General features: G+C 49.6%; 1 protein-coding gene across 1 annotated transcript; it reads right to left on the bottom strand.

The window, feature by feature from the left end:
* Window positions 1–200: 200 nt before the first annotated feature.
* HEY2 (hes related family bHLH transcription factor with YRPW motif 2) lies at window positions 201–11,925 on the bottom strand. The gene is made up of 5 exons (XM_086744441.1): window positions 11,642–11,925; window positions 10,362–10,440; window positions 10,170–10,253; window positions 7,408–7,489; window positions 201–2,410 (listed from the first exon to the last, which is right to left on the bottom strand). Exons 1-5 carry the CDS (start codon window positions 11,923–11,925, stop codon window positions 1,731–1,733), a joined length of 1,209 nt encoding a protein of 402 aa, XP_086600567.1. The 3' UTR covers window positions 201–1,730.
* Between the last annotated feature and the right edge of the window lie 2,219 nt (window positions 11,926–14,144).

Raw genomic sequence — 14,144 nt, 5'->3', positions numbered from 1 at the left:
CCTGCAAGGAGCAGGGACATCTTCATAGAATCACAGAATGTTCATAGAATCATGCCGTAAGAGATGGGCTGCCTGGCTGAGCAGGGGGAGCAGCAGAGGATGGAGAAGCCAACAGACTTGTTGCCAGTGGCAGAAAATAACTTCGAGTCCACAAGTATTCCTCAAGAGCAAAGAAAAACTGCAACAAATAATCCATAAAACGCAGTCAAAAAGGACTTCGTTTAATTAGTGATATGTAAAGACTTTTGCATAGAAAAAAGGTTAACAAAGTAATGCATAAAAGACCGACTAGGTACAGTATTTTAAAAACAAATATTTTAAAGTATATTTTGCATAATGTTTAACATTCTCAATGCTTATTGCTTTCTCCACACAGCAGAGAAATCAAGTGCATAATAATACATGCTGTGTTTTATTTTTTTTTTTACATAAAATCTCTAGTTCTTGACTGGATGTATTAAAATACTTAGGTTATTTTAAGTCACTGTAATAAAAAATGAAAGCAAACCATTTTATGCAGCACTAGTTGTCTGGGTATTGACAAAATAATTTACTGACATTCCCTTTAATACATTCATTTTGGTTTGGAATCAAACCCACTTTACAATGTTGGCGTGTTAATAGCCAATTTAAAAATTGTCCCTACCGTAACTTCATTCCTACCCAGAGTGATCGTTCTCCCAGAAGTTGATAGTGAAGAGGGATCTTGCACAGAATCGGCTAAAAGTAAATGTCCATATACGGGTAAATAAGTTAATTTGAACTCTTGCAACACTGAGTCTCTCATATTGGCATGAATCAACCGTATCCAAGTGTGCACGCTTCAAATAGGTGGTTACTTCTGGGTGCATGACAAATTCACTGTTTGTGCAGATACGAGCTAGCACCATATTTAAGCCATAAAAAAGGGTGCCTCAAGGCTCACAGGCAGTGCTGAAATGTTCATTAATCCCAGCACTGATAAGATAATTGTTTTTACCAGTGCTCTGCTAGATGTCACAATTTGGCAAGTCTGTACAAAAAAGTGAACTAAGTAAGCGAGAACTAGGCCTGTCAAACTGAACACTCCTCCTTGGCAATCTTTTGGCTAAAAAAACCTCTCCCCTTCAAGAGCACGCTCTTCCCTGGAAAGGTATCCCAGTTCTGAAGCTGAATGTAGGATTTTGCCTCCCTCCCATACCATTTCCATACCTGTGCAATGTTATTTGTTTTAGCAGAACACACATATATATATATAATTTTTTATTACTATTTTTTCAATGTCAGGCACTTATGAAACTCAAACTCTTTTCCTAGCCTGGGGAGACCTGGTAGGTGCGATCCCTCACCTCTCTGCCAAACAAGGATGCATAGCTGGAGCATTATTAGTTCTAGTGTCTACCTATTTCCCAGGAAACCTCTACATGCCGATATGGTCGCACTGTTTCTGAGAGCCACTGCTGCTCCCTCAAGGTGCCTCCAGTGAAATAAACTGAGAAAAAGATACCATCCTCTGTCCTCTCTGACGCCTGAAAAGAGGACAGCTGTGCCATTCCTTGACGGCCTTGCCGGCACCTCTCAGGCCCTTTTGGGCAAAGGTGGCTGCTTGGCCGGGCTGAGCAGGAAGGACACGCTGAGCCCCACAGGCTTGTGAGTGGTTGTGGGCATCTGTGGGCACGTGGGGGTCTGTGTGCACGTGCGCGTGTGCTGAGGGAGAGGAGGGAGGCAGACCGGGAAGGGACACAGGGAACTTAAAAAGCTCCAACTTCAGTCCCCCAGGGTCGGTAGGGTTTAGAACTGCCCCCGCTCCCAGGCTGCTGAGGGCTGGTGGTGGCTGATACGGCCAACGGAGGGGTGATGGCCGTTGCAGCGGCCACAGCAGCTGCAGCGGCACTTGGGGGAAGCATGGGGAAGGTGCCGGTGAAGGAGAGGGGGAAGCTCTGGGCAGCCGCTGTGGCTGCCGCTGCCGCCGCGTGAACGGTAGCCGAGAGGGACAAGAGGGAGGTAGAGAGAGGGGGGACGCAGGGAGCGACACTGCCAGCGGAGGGGACTCTGAGGGCAGCGTCAGCGTGGGCAAAGGTGGCTGTGAGCAGGGCAGAGCCATGAGGGGGTAAGTCCGAGGAGAGTCTGCACGGGGCGGCGTCGGAGGCATGAAGTCCGTTGGGCTGCAGCAAAGCAGCCGGGAGGTGGTGAAAGGCAGCTGCCCAGTGGTGAGGGTGCAAGTGGTGGTGGTGGTGGGCCATGGAGGAGGTCATGGCAGCGGCTTCCCTCTGAGAGGCACAGGTGCTCAGGTGAGACACGAGCCTAACGCGCAGGGGGTCGGATGTGTCGAGACCTTCCACCGAAGTCAGGTACCTCGCAACCTCTGTCAAGCACTCCCGGAAGCCGATGCTCATGAAATCCATGGCCAGGGAATGAGCATCAAAATAACCTGCAAGGGGAGGGCAAAAGATGTGTTGAGTGTTGAGCCAGCCTCCCAGCCGACATTAGGTAACACAGCTAACCGGGTCCTTGCTCAGTTGCCAGATCTCCCATTTATGGGTTAAGATTTGCAACGCGAAACGTTTGTTCGCTGATCTGTAAATGATTTGTGTGACCATCCCTGTAATGCAATAGGCTGCAGTTGGTTTTGCAGACAATATACAAATGAAAAGAATTAAGTCCATAAGTACTCGTGATACTTTAAAAGATATATGATGCCTCTCCTGAAATTCCTCAGCAAGCTGCTGCAGTACAGCATTGACTGTGTGTGAACAAGACTTTTATCCACACAAAGAAACAGGCTGGAGATCAGAGAGTTTGCATGTACGACCCTGCCTTTTCTTCCCTACACTGGCATTCCTCATAAGACGCTCAAACTATTTCTCGACATTGTGAGACAGTTGTCGTAACTGCTGCCGGAGTCCCATCTACTTCACAGAGTCATTAAGACAATATGACATACGGTGTTATTTAACTACAAACTAAAAACATCTTGTCATGACTCTGCACACACACAATAAAAAGCTTTACTGAGAAAACGTTTTATGTAATGCCATTGCTAATTTGGAGATGGAAGACTGACAGTCATATGGTCCATGAGGTATTCCAACAAACAGCAACTAGAGCTCCACAGGCTTGGGACAAAAAAAGCATTTGAAAAAAAAATTGTCTTATTAAATGCACATGAAAAGATATTCTTTTTATGAAAGGCTCTAGCATCAAATCTAGGGCTTAAGTTGCAGCTTGTCAACTACAAAAACCTATTCTGTTTTTTGGAATTTTCCCATTTTAGTTTAAAAGTAGTCTCCTTGGGAGAATAACATCCTATCCACTCCCAAGCTGGTACGGTGGTTTTTACCTCTTGCTTTCAGTGAAAATTTTTAGGCATGCATGACTATGATGTGTGTTAGTACATAAAGATCAAGTGCCCTTATTATGGAGCAACGTGGCAGCAATACCTGCATTAGGCCTTGCACTTTCTGGCATGAAATAATCTCAGTCGTTCTGAAAAACGCTAGCACCTTAGATAGTCGTTTTCACTTTTATCAACTTTCAAGCAAAAGAGCCTTTCCATCGCTGCACGCCCACATTACAGAATTAATTTGAGCACGTTTACAGACGTCGCCCCAAATCCCATGCCTGCTGTATAGCACTTTGTGTCAAATTACAACAGCGATTTTGATGCAGGCTGCTTTGCTCATCTGAGGCTGTAAGAATCTCGAGAGAAATGCCAGCTTGGCCAGCAGATCAGTGAGATCAGTCGAGGACTCGTCTCAGCAAGCAATGGCTCCTCGCAGCTTTTGTCCTGCCAGGTCCACTGCGACCAAACGATCTGTGGAGACGCCAGGGTTTGAGTGAACTCCTGAGAAGCAAAGGCCAGGCAGGCTAGCGATGTCGAGCTAGCAGGGTACCTGTGCGGTTGCCAGCCAGCCTGGCGTGGGGACTGCCTCTGCGCCGGAGGCTCCAGGACCTCCGGCAGCTTCAGAGGGGCTGACATGCAGCCAAAGCTGCTTCCCGGCTTTGGCCACGAGACAGCCAGCCTGGGAGTCCTGAGAGTGTGCGGCTCAAGCCAGGGCTTCCCAGCCTCCCTCCCTCCGGACCGGAGGAGATGTGGGGGATGCGGTTGTCACCAGCTTCCCCTGAGTCTGAGCTCCTGGCTCTGTGACGAGCCATCCCAAAGCCCTGGTGATCCTGGCTCCCCCTCAATCTCCTATGGTGGCCGAGACATGAAAACAGAGGGGAGATGAGAGATGGGTCTCCCAGGCTCCATTATGTTTTGATTTTGATGGTTATCTTTCCCAGGTTTCCCCTTTGCTGGCTTCCCCCTTCTGAGAGAAACTTCAAAATGTTGTTTGTCATTTCTTTTTTCTTTCCAAAATCCAACACCATCCTCCACCACACACCAGCATCTTGCGGTGAATGGGAAGTCTCGGTTTTACTTCAGCTATCCTGGTATCCCATCTGCTCCGCACACAGGACACTGGCTAAGTCCTCTGAGCTCTATCAACCCATGTTGCTGACCCAGGTGGCAGTCACCCGAGCCAAATTTGCAGTGAAGCTGCAATAAAACCACACCGAGGTCCCAGCAAGCGACTCACTGTTGACAAATTACTCCTCCCCTGCGCTTGCTTGCATGGTCAGCGAAAAGCCCTGGCCCCAGGCCAAAATAATAACTCAACGGCAGACCACTGCCCACACCTGCATCGAGGTGGCGGGAACGCAGCGTCTGCACGGGACCTCAGAGGTGGCAGCCTGCCTGCCCTGGCAGCTCCGAAAAGTAGAGAAGGGAGAGGAGCCACATTGGATTTTCTTCCGCCAGGCCCACCTCGGGCTGAGCACGCTGAGCAGCAGCCAGCTCCACCCCAGCTTTCCTAGCCCCGAGCGTTCCCCATCGTGGGTGTCCTCTACTTCTGTGTGGGGCGGAACAGGACAAGTCCTCCCCAGTCCTCAATGCAGGGGAGCATGAGGGGTATCAGGACCCATTTCTCCCAGCTGCAATAATAGCTTTTGTACATAGGAAAAATGATCCAAGTCTTTTTTTTTTTGCTGATCCAAAAAAGTTTCTGTCTCAGAAGATGAGTTACGAAGTGGGAATAACTACACTTACAAATAAAACAAACATCTGCCTTAAAAACACTGTAAGAAATTATATTTAAAGCTGTTACTTAGGTTGCAAAGTAAAACATTAAACAAGCAGGAAACACAGGCTTAAACTTTGCCCGGTACTAACTTGCAAATCTCTTTTTCTTAAAGTTTCTTAATCCATGCAGTGAGATTAGTCTTATCTCTGGGTCAGAAGGAGAAGATAAAGTTGCGGTATTTGTGAGGCGATCGGGTAGTGTACTGATGCGCCACCCACTATGGACCATGGTGCAGAAGGCGGCTGTGAGTATAAACTGGCATCGCCTCTCCCTGCTCCTCGATGCTTTGTCCTTCCTGCGTGGCTCTCCGGCAGCCGCAGGCACCCTGGCATCAGCCAGGGCAGGGAGAGGTGCGGCGGCGGTGGCAGACCAAGGAAGAGACTGCAGGACCTGGGATTTCGAACAAAATCTGGCTTGTCTGGCCGCAGCTGGAGGCCGGGGCTCTGCCAACACCTCTCTGCCTGGCAGCTCCCATCCCAGGCACTTCATCCCCTGCCCCACTCGCTGGGCCACCCGACCTGACCCAGTTATAAAACAATCCCCGCATACTTTTTTGGGGCAGGGAGGCAGGGGAATGAGGGTTCCTATTAAATTAGGCCTCCGACTGGGTTCACCTCCTGGCGCTCTCACTATTAGTGCATACATCGGAGGGGCAGGCGCTGCTTTTTGGAGGAACGACGTGCAGCGTGAAGCGGAGGTCAAGTTGGGGTAGCTGAGCGGCATGTCACGCGGGGAGGATGAAGCAAAACAACCGCTGCTTCCCGCAGCAGCTGAGCGTTGATCACCCCTTGCACCAAGTGAGACAGGGCTTGTGGAAAGCCAGCACGCAACGATGCAATTAAAGACGGCACCAGCACGCAACCACACAATTAAAGACGGCACCAGCACGCACACGCACAGAGGATCTGCACTCAAATTGCACAAGCATGATCAATTCTGGCGTTTCGCAACTTTCAAGAGCATAGCTTTACCAACTAAATAGTGCTTTCTAAAGGCTGCTTTTAGATATAAAAATTAACTTCTTTTTAAAATTTTGCATATTTTTTGAGGAATCGAGAGGTGTGTCTGTTAGACGAAGGGCAATAAAATTCCTTTCACGTCTTATAGAACAAGTTACCCATAAATTTTAAAGCTTAAATGGACTCCTATGAAAAGCCTCTTAACACCTAGAAAATACGTATGTCAGCTTGGTGTTAATTTTCACAAGTAACAGAATACCAGCCTTCCACATGCTTTCCTGTAACTGTCTGTTGTTAAGTATGCACTGACTATAAGCTGAGTTCTGGAATCGCTGCAAGGTACAGAGAGGAGCAGTAATTCAATCATGGGCTAAAAACTTTAATAAAAAAAAAAAAAAGGAAGAGAGAGAGCAGCAGCAGCTTCTTTTCTAGCCTCTGCCTCTATGGCATAGAGAGTCAATGAAAAATCGCTGGCTTCCGTTACAGCAACTTGAACCATAATCACAGTCGACGGCACGGGACGTGGAAGCGTGCTTACGGGAGGCCAGCGAGTTTTTAGCTCCAAATAAGTTCTGAAATTGTGACTATGCCGAATACCTCGTGGGTGGCTGAAATCATTTGGCCTCCAGCCTCAGGACTGTCAGCTTGCACAAGCGAGGTGCACTCACCTCCTGGCAGTTGGCTGATATAGTAGGGATCAGCCAGTGCAGCCCCGACGTCGGCCATGCCAGCACCCACTGACTGGGAGCTACCCAGACCTCCAGCACACACACAGAGCACAAATATGAGTGCAGAGAGCGCTGCTAGCCGCCTGCCCGTCTGCTTTACCAGATACCTGGAGCTGCACAGGACAAGACTGGGTTTTGTTCTGGTGAATGAGACGAACTAACCCAGCATTTAAAAGTCTTCCCAGAACAAAGAAAATACATAAACAATAATGAAAGTTCCTCTCCATCCACTTCCTTGGGTATAGCTGCTGGATAATGAGGTTTAGCATCGGTTTTGTGCTATACAATTGTTGCCACAAACCTCCTGTTTATGTTTGGTGTTTGTGTATTTGTTTTGTCTCCCTGTGCAGATTTCAGTGCTCTTTGGAAACCCCAAACAAATCTCTGACTGGGCTGCCTGTGAATGAAGCCTTTACTCCCACAGTGTTATGAAAGCAAACACAAGCCCAGGGTCAAGTGCTTCTTTTGTCCCAGTAGTTCTTTCCCACGAGTTCAATCCTGCCATTAGCATTGATTTCCACTCCTTTAATCTGGAAGTGCCTATCACGGCGCCTCAAAGCACTTTTTTTTTTGGTGAGATTTCCCCAAATATTAGAAAAGAAACCGTCGGCTCCTTACCTTTACCTCCCGTCGCCTGCAGCATCTTCAGATGATCCACTGTCATTTGCAGTATTTCCGCTTTTTCTAATTTGGCAGATCCCTTGGAGATAAGAGACTCATATAAATAAAGCCTTACAAGTACTAGAAACTTTAATTTGATATACTTTCCACTGAGCTCGGCCTTATGGTTTCAATTTCCCCTATCATTAGGACGTTCTCGGCTTAATTCTTTCGTGAGCATCTGCCTCCCAGACTTTGTCTAAGCACTCACGCCGTCTCCTCTCTAGCGATACGAGCAGCAGCAGCACAATTTTGCTTTATTAAGGTTACAGCTCAGCGTAGCTCTGCCCTTGAAGACAGTGTAGGGATGACATCTGCATGAAGTGAGAGAAATACCTAACCTTCTGGACTTTCTTTTTAACAAACACAAATGGAGAGCGAGCTGGCAGGACAGCACCGTTATCGATGATTTTTTTTTTTGCTTTTACCAGCAGGTGTCCCTGTGGACACACACACCCCCTGAAGCACCCCTCTTCTTAATCGCCTGTTAATTCTTGACATGTCATTTGGCTGCTGAATAGCCTATCGACTAAAAAAACAACCGAACAGCCCGCAGTATTTTAAGTTAGCGAGAGGCCGAGTTTGCAGGGACATGAAGCTAAATACTGCGAGAAAGAAAGGAGTTCAGCTCCTCTGTCAGTAAAAATCTTTTCTGTTACTGAGGGTGGCTCACAGACTACAGTAGGTGCTGGAAAAGTATAAAATAAAACTCAAAAGGTACTATTAAAATATTAATCTATAAATAAAACTATTTTACAGGGTAGCATTCCCTTGAATATCTGGAGCACGCCCAGATGCCTGAGTTTACCACGCAAACGTTATTCCAGTGCAAGAGATCATCCCTTGGTATCAGTTAAAACCAGGGCTGCACAAGCCGCAGCCACCAGTGGATTGCATCCTGCAAGTCAAATTCTTCTCTTAGTTATCATCTGTCCGCCTCACTGCCGTCAGCTCGTCCAGCAGCCCCAGCCGTCTTTGCTTAGGTTGCACGCATGCAAGTTAGGTAGGGCTTGCACCCTCCTGTGTGGCCCCGCTTTGCCAGCACTAATCTCTGTGAGGGACTCCAGAGAGTGGAGCTGTGATTTGGGGATGGAGGGAGGGAGGCGGAAGCGAAACTAAACCTCCAACTTGGAAACTTCAGTGAGCTGAATGTCAAGGAGCTGGAAAAGGACCGATGACTCTGTCCTTGGCATATTGTACAAAAATGGTGGAGCTTTCTGAACAAAATACAACGCGCGCTCATTTTTACGCCAATACATTTTTTTAATCCACTTATTGCTCTCGGCGCTTTCTTCGTATGAAGGTTGGTGCGCGTGTGAATATTTGCTCAGAATTCCCCATTTCACATAGCGACTACATCCTGTACTTTTCTCAGACTTCATCTTTTCCATAGACACAGTACAAGCCGTCTCAGTGAGAGTGACTAATAGCTAAAAACTGCATGGCGCTGGGTAATTTCCAAAGGCTCTGTAGGACTTGTTTTATAATGTTTGTGGTTTTCAAGAAGTAAACAATAAAATGGGACAAACAACTGTTGTCTCTTGCCCCTGTTTTATCTAGCTGAAAAAACCTCTGTCACTCTGTTTTGCCAGAACCTACGGAAAGGCGCGCTTACAACTATGAGTTATTAAAAGCATATTGCAGGTGACACAAGTGATGCTCTCACCGTGATTAAAATATTTAAAATTTATTTTTAGTTTTTGTTCAGATCAGGGATGTAGCAGGCCTAGTATGGTGCGGTGCTTGCCACACAGTTACCACTGACATTCAGCACCTCGCAATCCTGCTCTCAAATTTTACTTTCTGTTTTTTATTTTACTATTGTAAGGAAGTCAGGTTCTTCATTTTCAGCTGGTTCCTTTTCATTGAAATGTAGTGCCAATTGCACATACCCATGGATCTTTAGATACCTCCAGCGAAACAGGAACAAGGCTGAATATCGAATCAAAGCCCCCAAAACAAAGATCAAAATATGGAAAAGTAAATAAATAATTTAAATTTGAATGGCAAAACCAAAATGCCCTTTTTTTTTTTACAGGACGGGTTGTATTGTAAGCTTTTGGTCTGCAATTTCACAACCAAGGAGCTGAACCAAAGTTAGCTGGATCCTTCTGGCCTTCCCACTGAATACTTTCTCACTGAAAGTCTTTGAACGTTATCACTGACTTCACCAGCTCACATGACACGGGCCTATTCCCTCTCCTAATTCTCTGGTTCTAACGAGTCATTTCAAAACATGAATAATGCAGACTGTCTATTCCCTTTTCAGGAAATTGGATTGATCAGTTTGCAACTGAAATTATAGATTAAAAAATAAAGGTTTCTTAAAGTAGGGGCAAAGAAGATTATATTTAAAGATTTAGACAGAAGGCTGATTGACAAACAGGTGTGAGGGAGCTGTGTTGGGTTGGTGTTGTTTTTTTTTTTAAAACAAATATGGAGTAAAGCGCATTTTTAACAAAACCACTACTGGAATTCATCGATAGAACAGAGGCAACATGAACACAGTTACCCTTAAGGGAAAAACAAGCCAAAGAATGGAAATGTTTTCAGCCTTATAATGAATTATGTTTCTAATAGTTTCGCCACAAGAAAGCATTTTATTGAAATGCCTGCTTTGTGCCAGATCAGGACACATACAATATTATTTTAATGAGTTTTACAAGAGAACTAACATTGCCAGATGAGATACAGAATTTAAAAAAAAAAAAAGGGCTTACTTGTTTTTCAAAAGCAGTTGGCACAAGCCGCCTCAGCTCTGATAAACTGTTATTTATACGATCACGGCGCCTTTTCTCTATAATCTATTCTCAAAAAAACAAAACACGTTAAGTTTATAAAAAAATGTTGAAGGGCAAAATCACAGCACACATGCAAACTGTCACACAGGAAAAGAATTAAAGGCAACATACCCCTCTTCTTTTCTTTCTGGCCATAATCTGAGATGTTGTTGTTGGGGAATTTGATCGGATGACAGAACTGTTACTTTGCCTGTGAAACAATAAAAGTATGTCAGGTGTTGCACAGCTTGACACTGCTCTTTGAAGACACCTTAGGTCACCGTATTAAATTTGCATAGTCCCTCTCATGCCCTTTTCAGTGCTTAGAAGATGTGCTTTGCACTGCACAGTATTTTTAAAGAGAGAGAGACATTTCATTTTTCATTGCCCCAGCATATACATTGAACTGACAGAACACTCTGTTGGAAATAAAATCCCTTTCTGGAGACAGTTCACTGTCCAGTGCAGTGGATTTCATTTTCCTTGCATGTAAATCCCTGCCTACCACATACAGGCTGAAGAACCAAGTCCAAAACCACGTGAGCCATCTCTATGCTAAGAGCAGTGGTAAGCACACATATCTGATGCCACCACCTCTGCCTGGCCTGCTAGCTTTTGACTTTCCTTCCCATTGCTACACGACGTGACAGATGCTCAAGTACAAAGACAGTTTCCCAGCTCGGGTTTGTTGCGTTGTCCTGCATCAGGAGCGGAATTCAAAATCCACTTTTAAAGCTACACTACCCACCAGTACAAAAAGGCTTTTATTGCATCATAAGCGAGCGAAAAAAAAATCCAGTAGCTTTTAGGACTCATTTAAGCCACTGATGTGGATGAGTTGGGGCTGTGGTGCATGTGCCTCTAAATTGGCAAGAGCGGCTTTGAAGCCCATCGCCATCCCTGCGGAGGTCCCAGGCCGGCTCTCCTTGGCCGACCACCACAGCTCGCCCTGGCTTTGCGCACCGGCTCTGCTGAAGTTACCACTCAGCTCCTCTGGATCCCCGCTCACTTTCCACGGCTCGCTTCCCACGGGTGCCGACTCCCTTAGGTTGTTCGGCCTGCTCAAAGAGCTATTTTGGAAAAGATCCGATTGAAAACGGCAAATTAAGCGGAGCTAATGAGCTGCAGCCTGGTGGCTCGCAAGGTACTTGCGCGCTCCGCGTAATTTCGAGGTGGGGGCAGCTGGACCGCGGGGCAAGCTCTTGGGGGGCTATCAACAACGGGCTAATTGACCTGCAGGGGAGACAAAACCACATCCCGCTTCGCGCTCGGGCCCCCCCCTCACCCCCACCCGACGGGGCGGCCGGCTGCCCACCTCGCTCTGTCCTGTCCCGGGATGGACCCCGACCCCCGCGGAGACGGCGGCCCCAGGGGAGGGGGGGTTGAGAGGGGAACGGGGGTACCCCACTTACCCCGAGTAGTTGTTCTCACTCCCCACGTCTATAGTCTCGTCCATGTCGCTGTCTGAGGTAGTTTCCTCGCAAGGCCGCTTCATCGTGGGCAGGGAACACGGCGCAGCTTCGAGCCGGGGTGGGGGCACAGGCAGATAAATCCGGCCGGAGGAGGTGGGGGTATCACGCCCGGCTCGGCTCCACAGCGGCAGCAAACCGAACCCTCTCTGAGGCGCTTTCCCACGCCGCGGCTCAGCCCCAAGCCCGCCGCCCCGCCCCCGCCACGGCCCGCCCCGCCCGCCCATGGGGGGGTGAGGGCCGGAGGGGGGGCCACCCACCGCCCGGCGGCGCGGAGGCGAGGCGGGCGGCTGCTCCGCGGGGGGCCCGGCCACCCTCGGACCCCGGCACCGGGGAGCGGAGCGGGGCGGATGACCCCGGCACGGGGATGGGGGCGGGAGGACGGGGATCCGGGGCCCGACCTCCGGTGGGGAGCAGGGGGATCTGGCTCCCAGCCTCCGGAGAAGGGGGGGCGGGTGCGGCCCCCTATCCTTCCCACCCGGGATTTAGGGGGCAGGGGAGTCTTGCTGCCCCGTAAGCCCCCAGCCGGCTGAGCCCCCTGCCCCGTCCCGCAAAGCCCCCAAGAGTGCCGCCGCTCCCGCGGTGCCGCGGGGTCTCTTGTGGGGCACAGGAACGCGGGTTTGGGGGTTGTGTAAATCCCGGGAAAGAAAGGTACAAATCCCGGGCTCCGTCCCGCAGGGCTCCCCCAGGCGCGCCGAGGAGCCGCGGGCAGTGGCGGAGGGGGGGGGCAGGCACGGCGCTGAATAATCCCGGCTGGATGATCCCGGCTGGACAGGGCTCGGAGGGAGCTCAGCGGCTCGGTAACCGGCGAATCTGTAACAGGCGGGTTTTATTTTGCTTTTCTTTGGGATTCATCCCCCCTCACCAAGTTTGTTTGTTTTGTGTTTTCTAATTCCGGATTCCTGACAAAATCCGTTGGGGCGGGGGGCGTGTGCTGTGTTCTCCGCAGAAATTTAATCTTACACCTCCGGCGGCTGTCCCCCTCTGCCTGTCCCCTCTCCGTCCCCTCGACCACCACCTTCCCGGGCACCTGTCGGAGAGAGGGGCGGGTAGCAACCGCCAGGATCGCGGGGGGATTTCGTGGACCCGTGCCCCGCAGGGACAACCGTGCCCTGCCCGCCCTTTGCCGCGTTACTCCCGCGGCTGCTGAGACACAGCACAAGCCAGCGGGGAAGGGCAAAGGCACTTCCCGGGAATTCAGGACGCCTTCCCCACAAAGGCCCCTTTGATGGAATCTGACAAAAACAAACAAACACACCCCCCCTCAAAAAAAAAAAAAAAACCAAACCTGCCTCCAAAAGTATCTGGACCTTTCGGACCGGCTGCAATTCGAAGCACAAGCGCTTTAGAAATATGGGAGAAGGCGCAAAATTTCAGTGCTCCGCGCGGGGTTTTCTAGATTAAAAAAAAAATTATAATAATTAAAAATTACAAAACCTTCCCTCCGTTGCCCGCGCTGTAAGGACGCGTGGGTCTGCGAGGGCCGGGCCCGCTCCCGCCGCCGCCCGGGACCCCCGGGAGCGGCCGGGAAGCGATGAAGTCTCCTTTCGGGGGGGGGGGGGGTTGGGGAGACGCGAGGCTTGGCGCGGGTCTGAATTAAGATCCGTGTTACCCGGCCTGGGCTGCAGCTCCTCTCGAAGCGCCTGCAAACCCTTCCGAAACGGGGCAAAAGGCTGGAGCCCGGGGCTTGGGATCTCCGCTAAAATATTTTCATCACCCGGGATATCGGCGCGTTTCCCAGCTGCCTCGGCGTTTTGCACAGAAATCTTTCGTGTCGCTTCTCGGTGCCGCTGGATTTGTCATTTCTCTGGAAATAGGTCCTGCTACCTTACGGTATTTTTTTTTCCTGTTGTTTGTGTGGTTTTTTTTTTTTTTTTTTTTTTCTTCCCTGGAGCACAAGCCTCTGTGCTTTCCTCCTACAGAAACCCGAGCTATCCGCTGCTAAACCCTCCTGTCCGCCTTGCTGAAGTCCCTCCTCCGGGAAGCTCCTGGTGTTAGCAGGCAATTACGGTTTTCATTTTTCTCAGAGTTTTTTTTTTTTTTTTTTTTTTTCAGATCTACCTGCTCCTTGGGGGGCCTAGAAGCTGCGGGGCTCCGTCCCCCTCCCCCCGCCCCGGCACGGAGGGAGCCGGACGGAGACCCCTTCTCCCCGGAGCCCTGCGAGCATCTCTTCCCCTCGGACCGGGGGGCGGCAGGAGGAGGGTGGGCAGCTCCCTCTCCTTCCCTCCCTCCGTTTTGGGTTTGTTTTTACTTTTTTTCCTTTGGAAAAAAAAGCGTGGTGGGAATAAAAGCTCGGTGTGGGTCCGGGGCCCGGAGCCGGCGGTGGGACCGCGCCCCCGAGGGTCACTCGGGGCCGGACCCCGGCGCTCCGGGGCGCGATGGGGCCGGTGCCCCCTGCGAGTGGCTGGGCAGTGGGGGCGTTTCGGGAATTGGGTTGCGAAATAAA

Source organism: Chlamydotis macqueenii, chromosome 3, assembly GCF_036417535.1.
Source record: "Chlamydotis macqueenii isolate bChlMac1 chromosome 3, bChlMac1.mat, whole genome shotgun sequence".
NCBI lineage: Eukaryota > Metazoa > Chordata > Aves > Otidiformes > Otididae > Chlamydotis > Chlamydotis macqueenii.
Note: the sequence above shows the minus strand (reverse complement) of the source record. Positions and strands in the feature narration are given on the sequence as shown.

What these genes read in the sequence shown, in the direction of transcription:
- HEY2 (XM_086744441.1), bottom strand. Translation starts at nt 11,925, where the DNA reads ATGGGCGGGCGGGGCGGGCCGTGGCGGGGGCGGGGCGGCGGGCTTGGG. An exon ending in CCAGAAAGAAAAGAAGAGGG is followed by an intron (nt 10,254 to 10,361) that starts GTATGTTGCCTT and finishes TTTTGAGAATAG; the next exon opens with ATTATAGAGAAAAGGCGCCG. An exon ending in GCAGGCGACGGGAGGTAAAG is followed by an intron (nt 2,411 to 7,407) that starts GTAAGGAGCCGA and finishes CTCCCCTTGCAG; the next exon opens with GTTATTTTGATGCTCATTCC.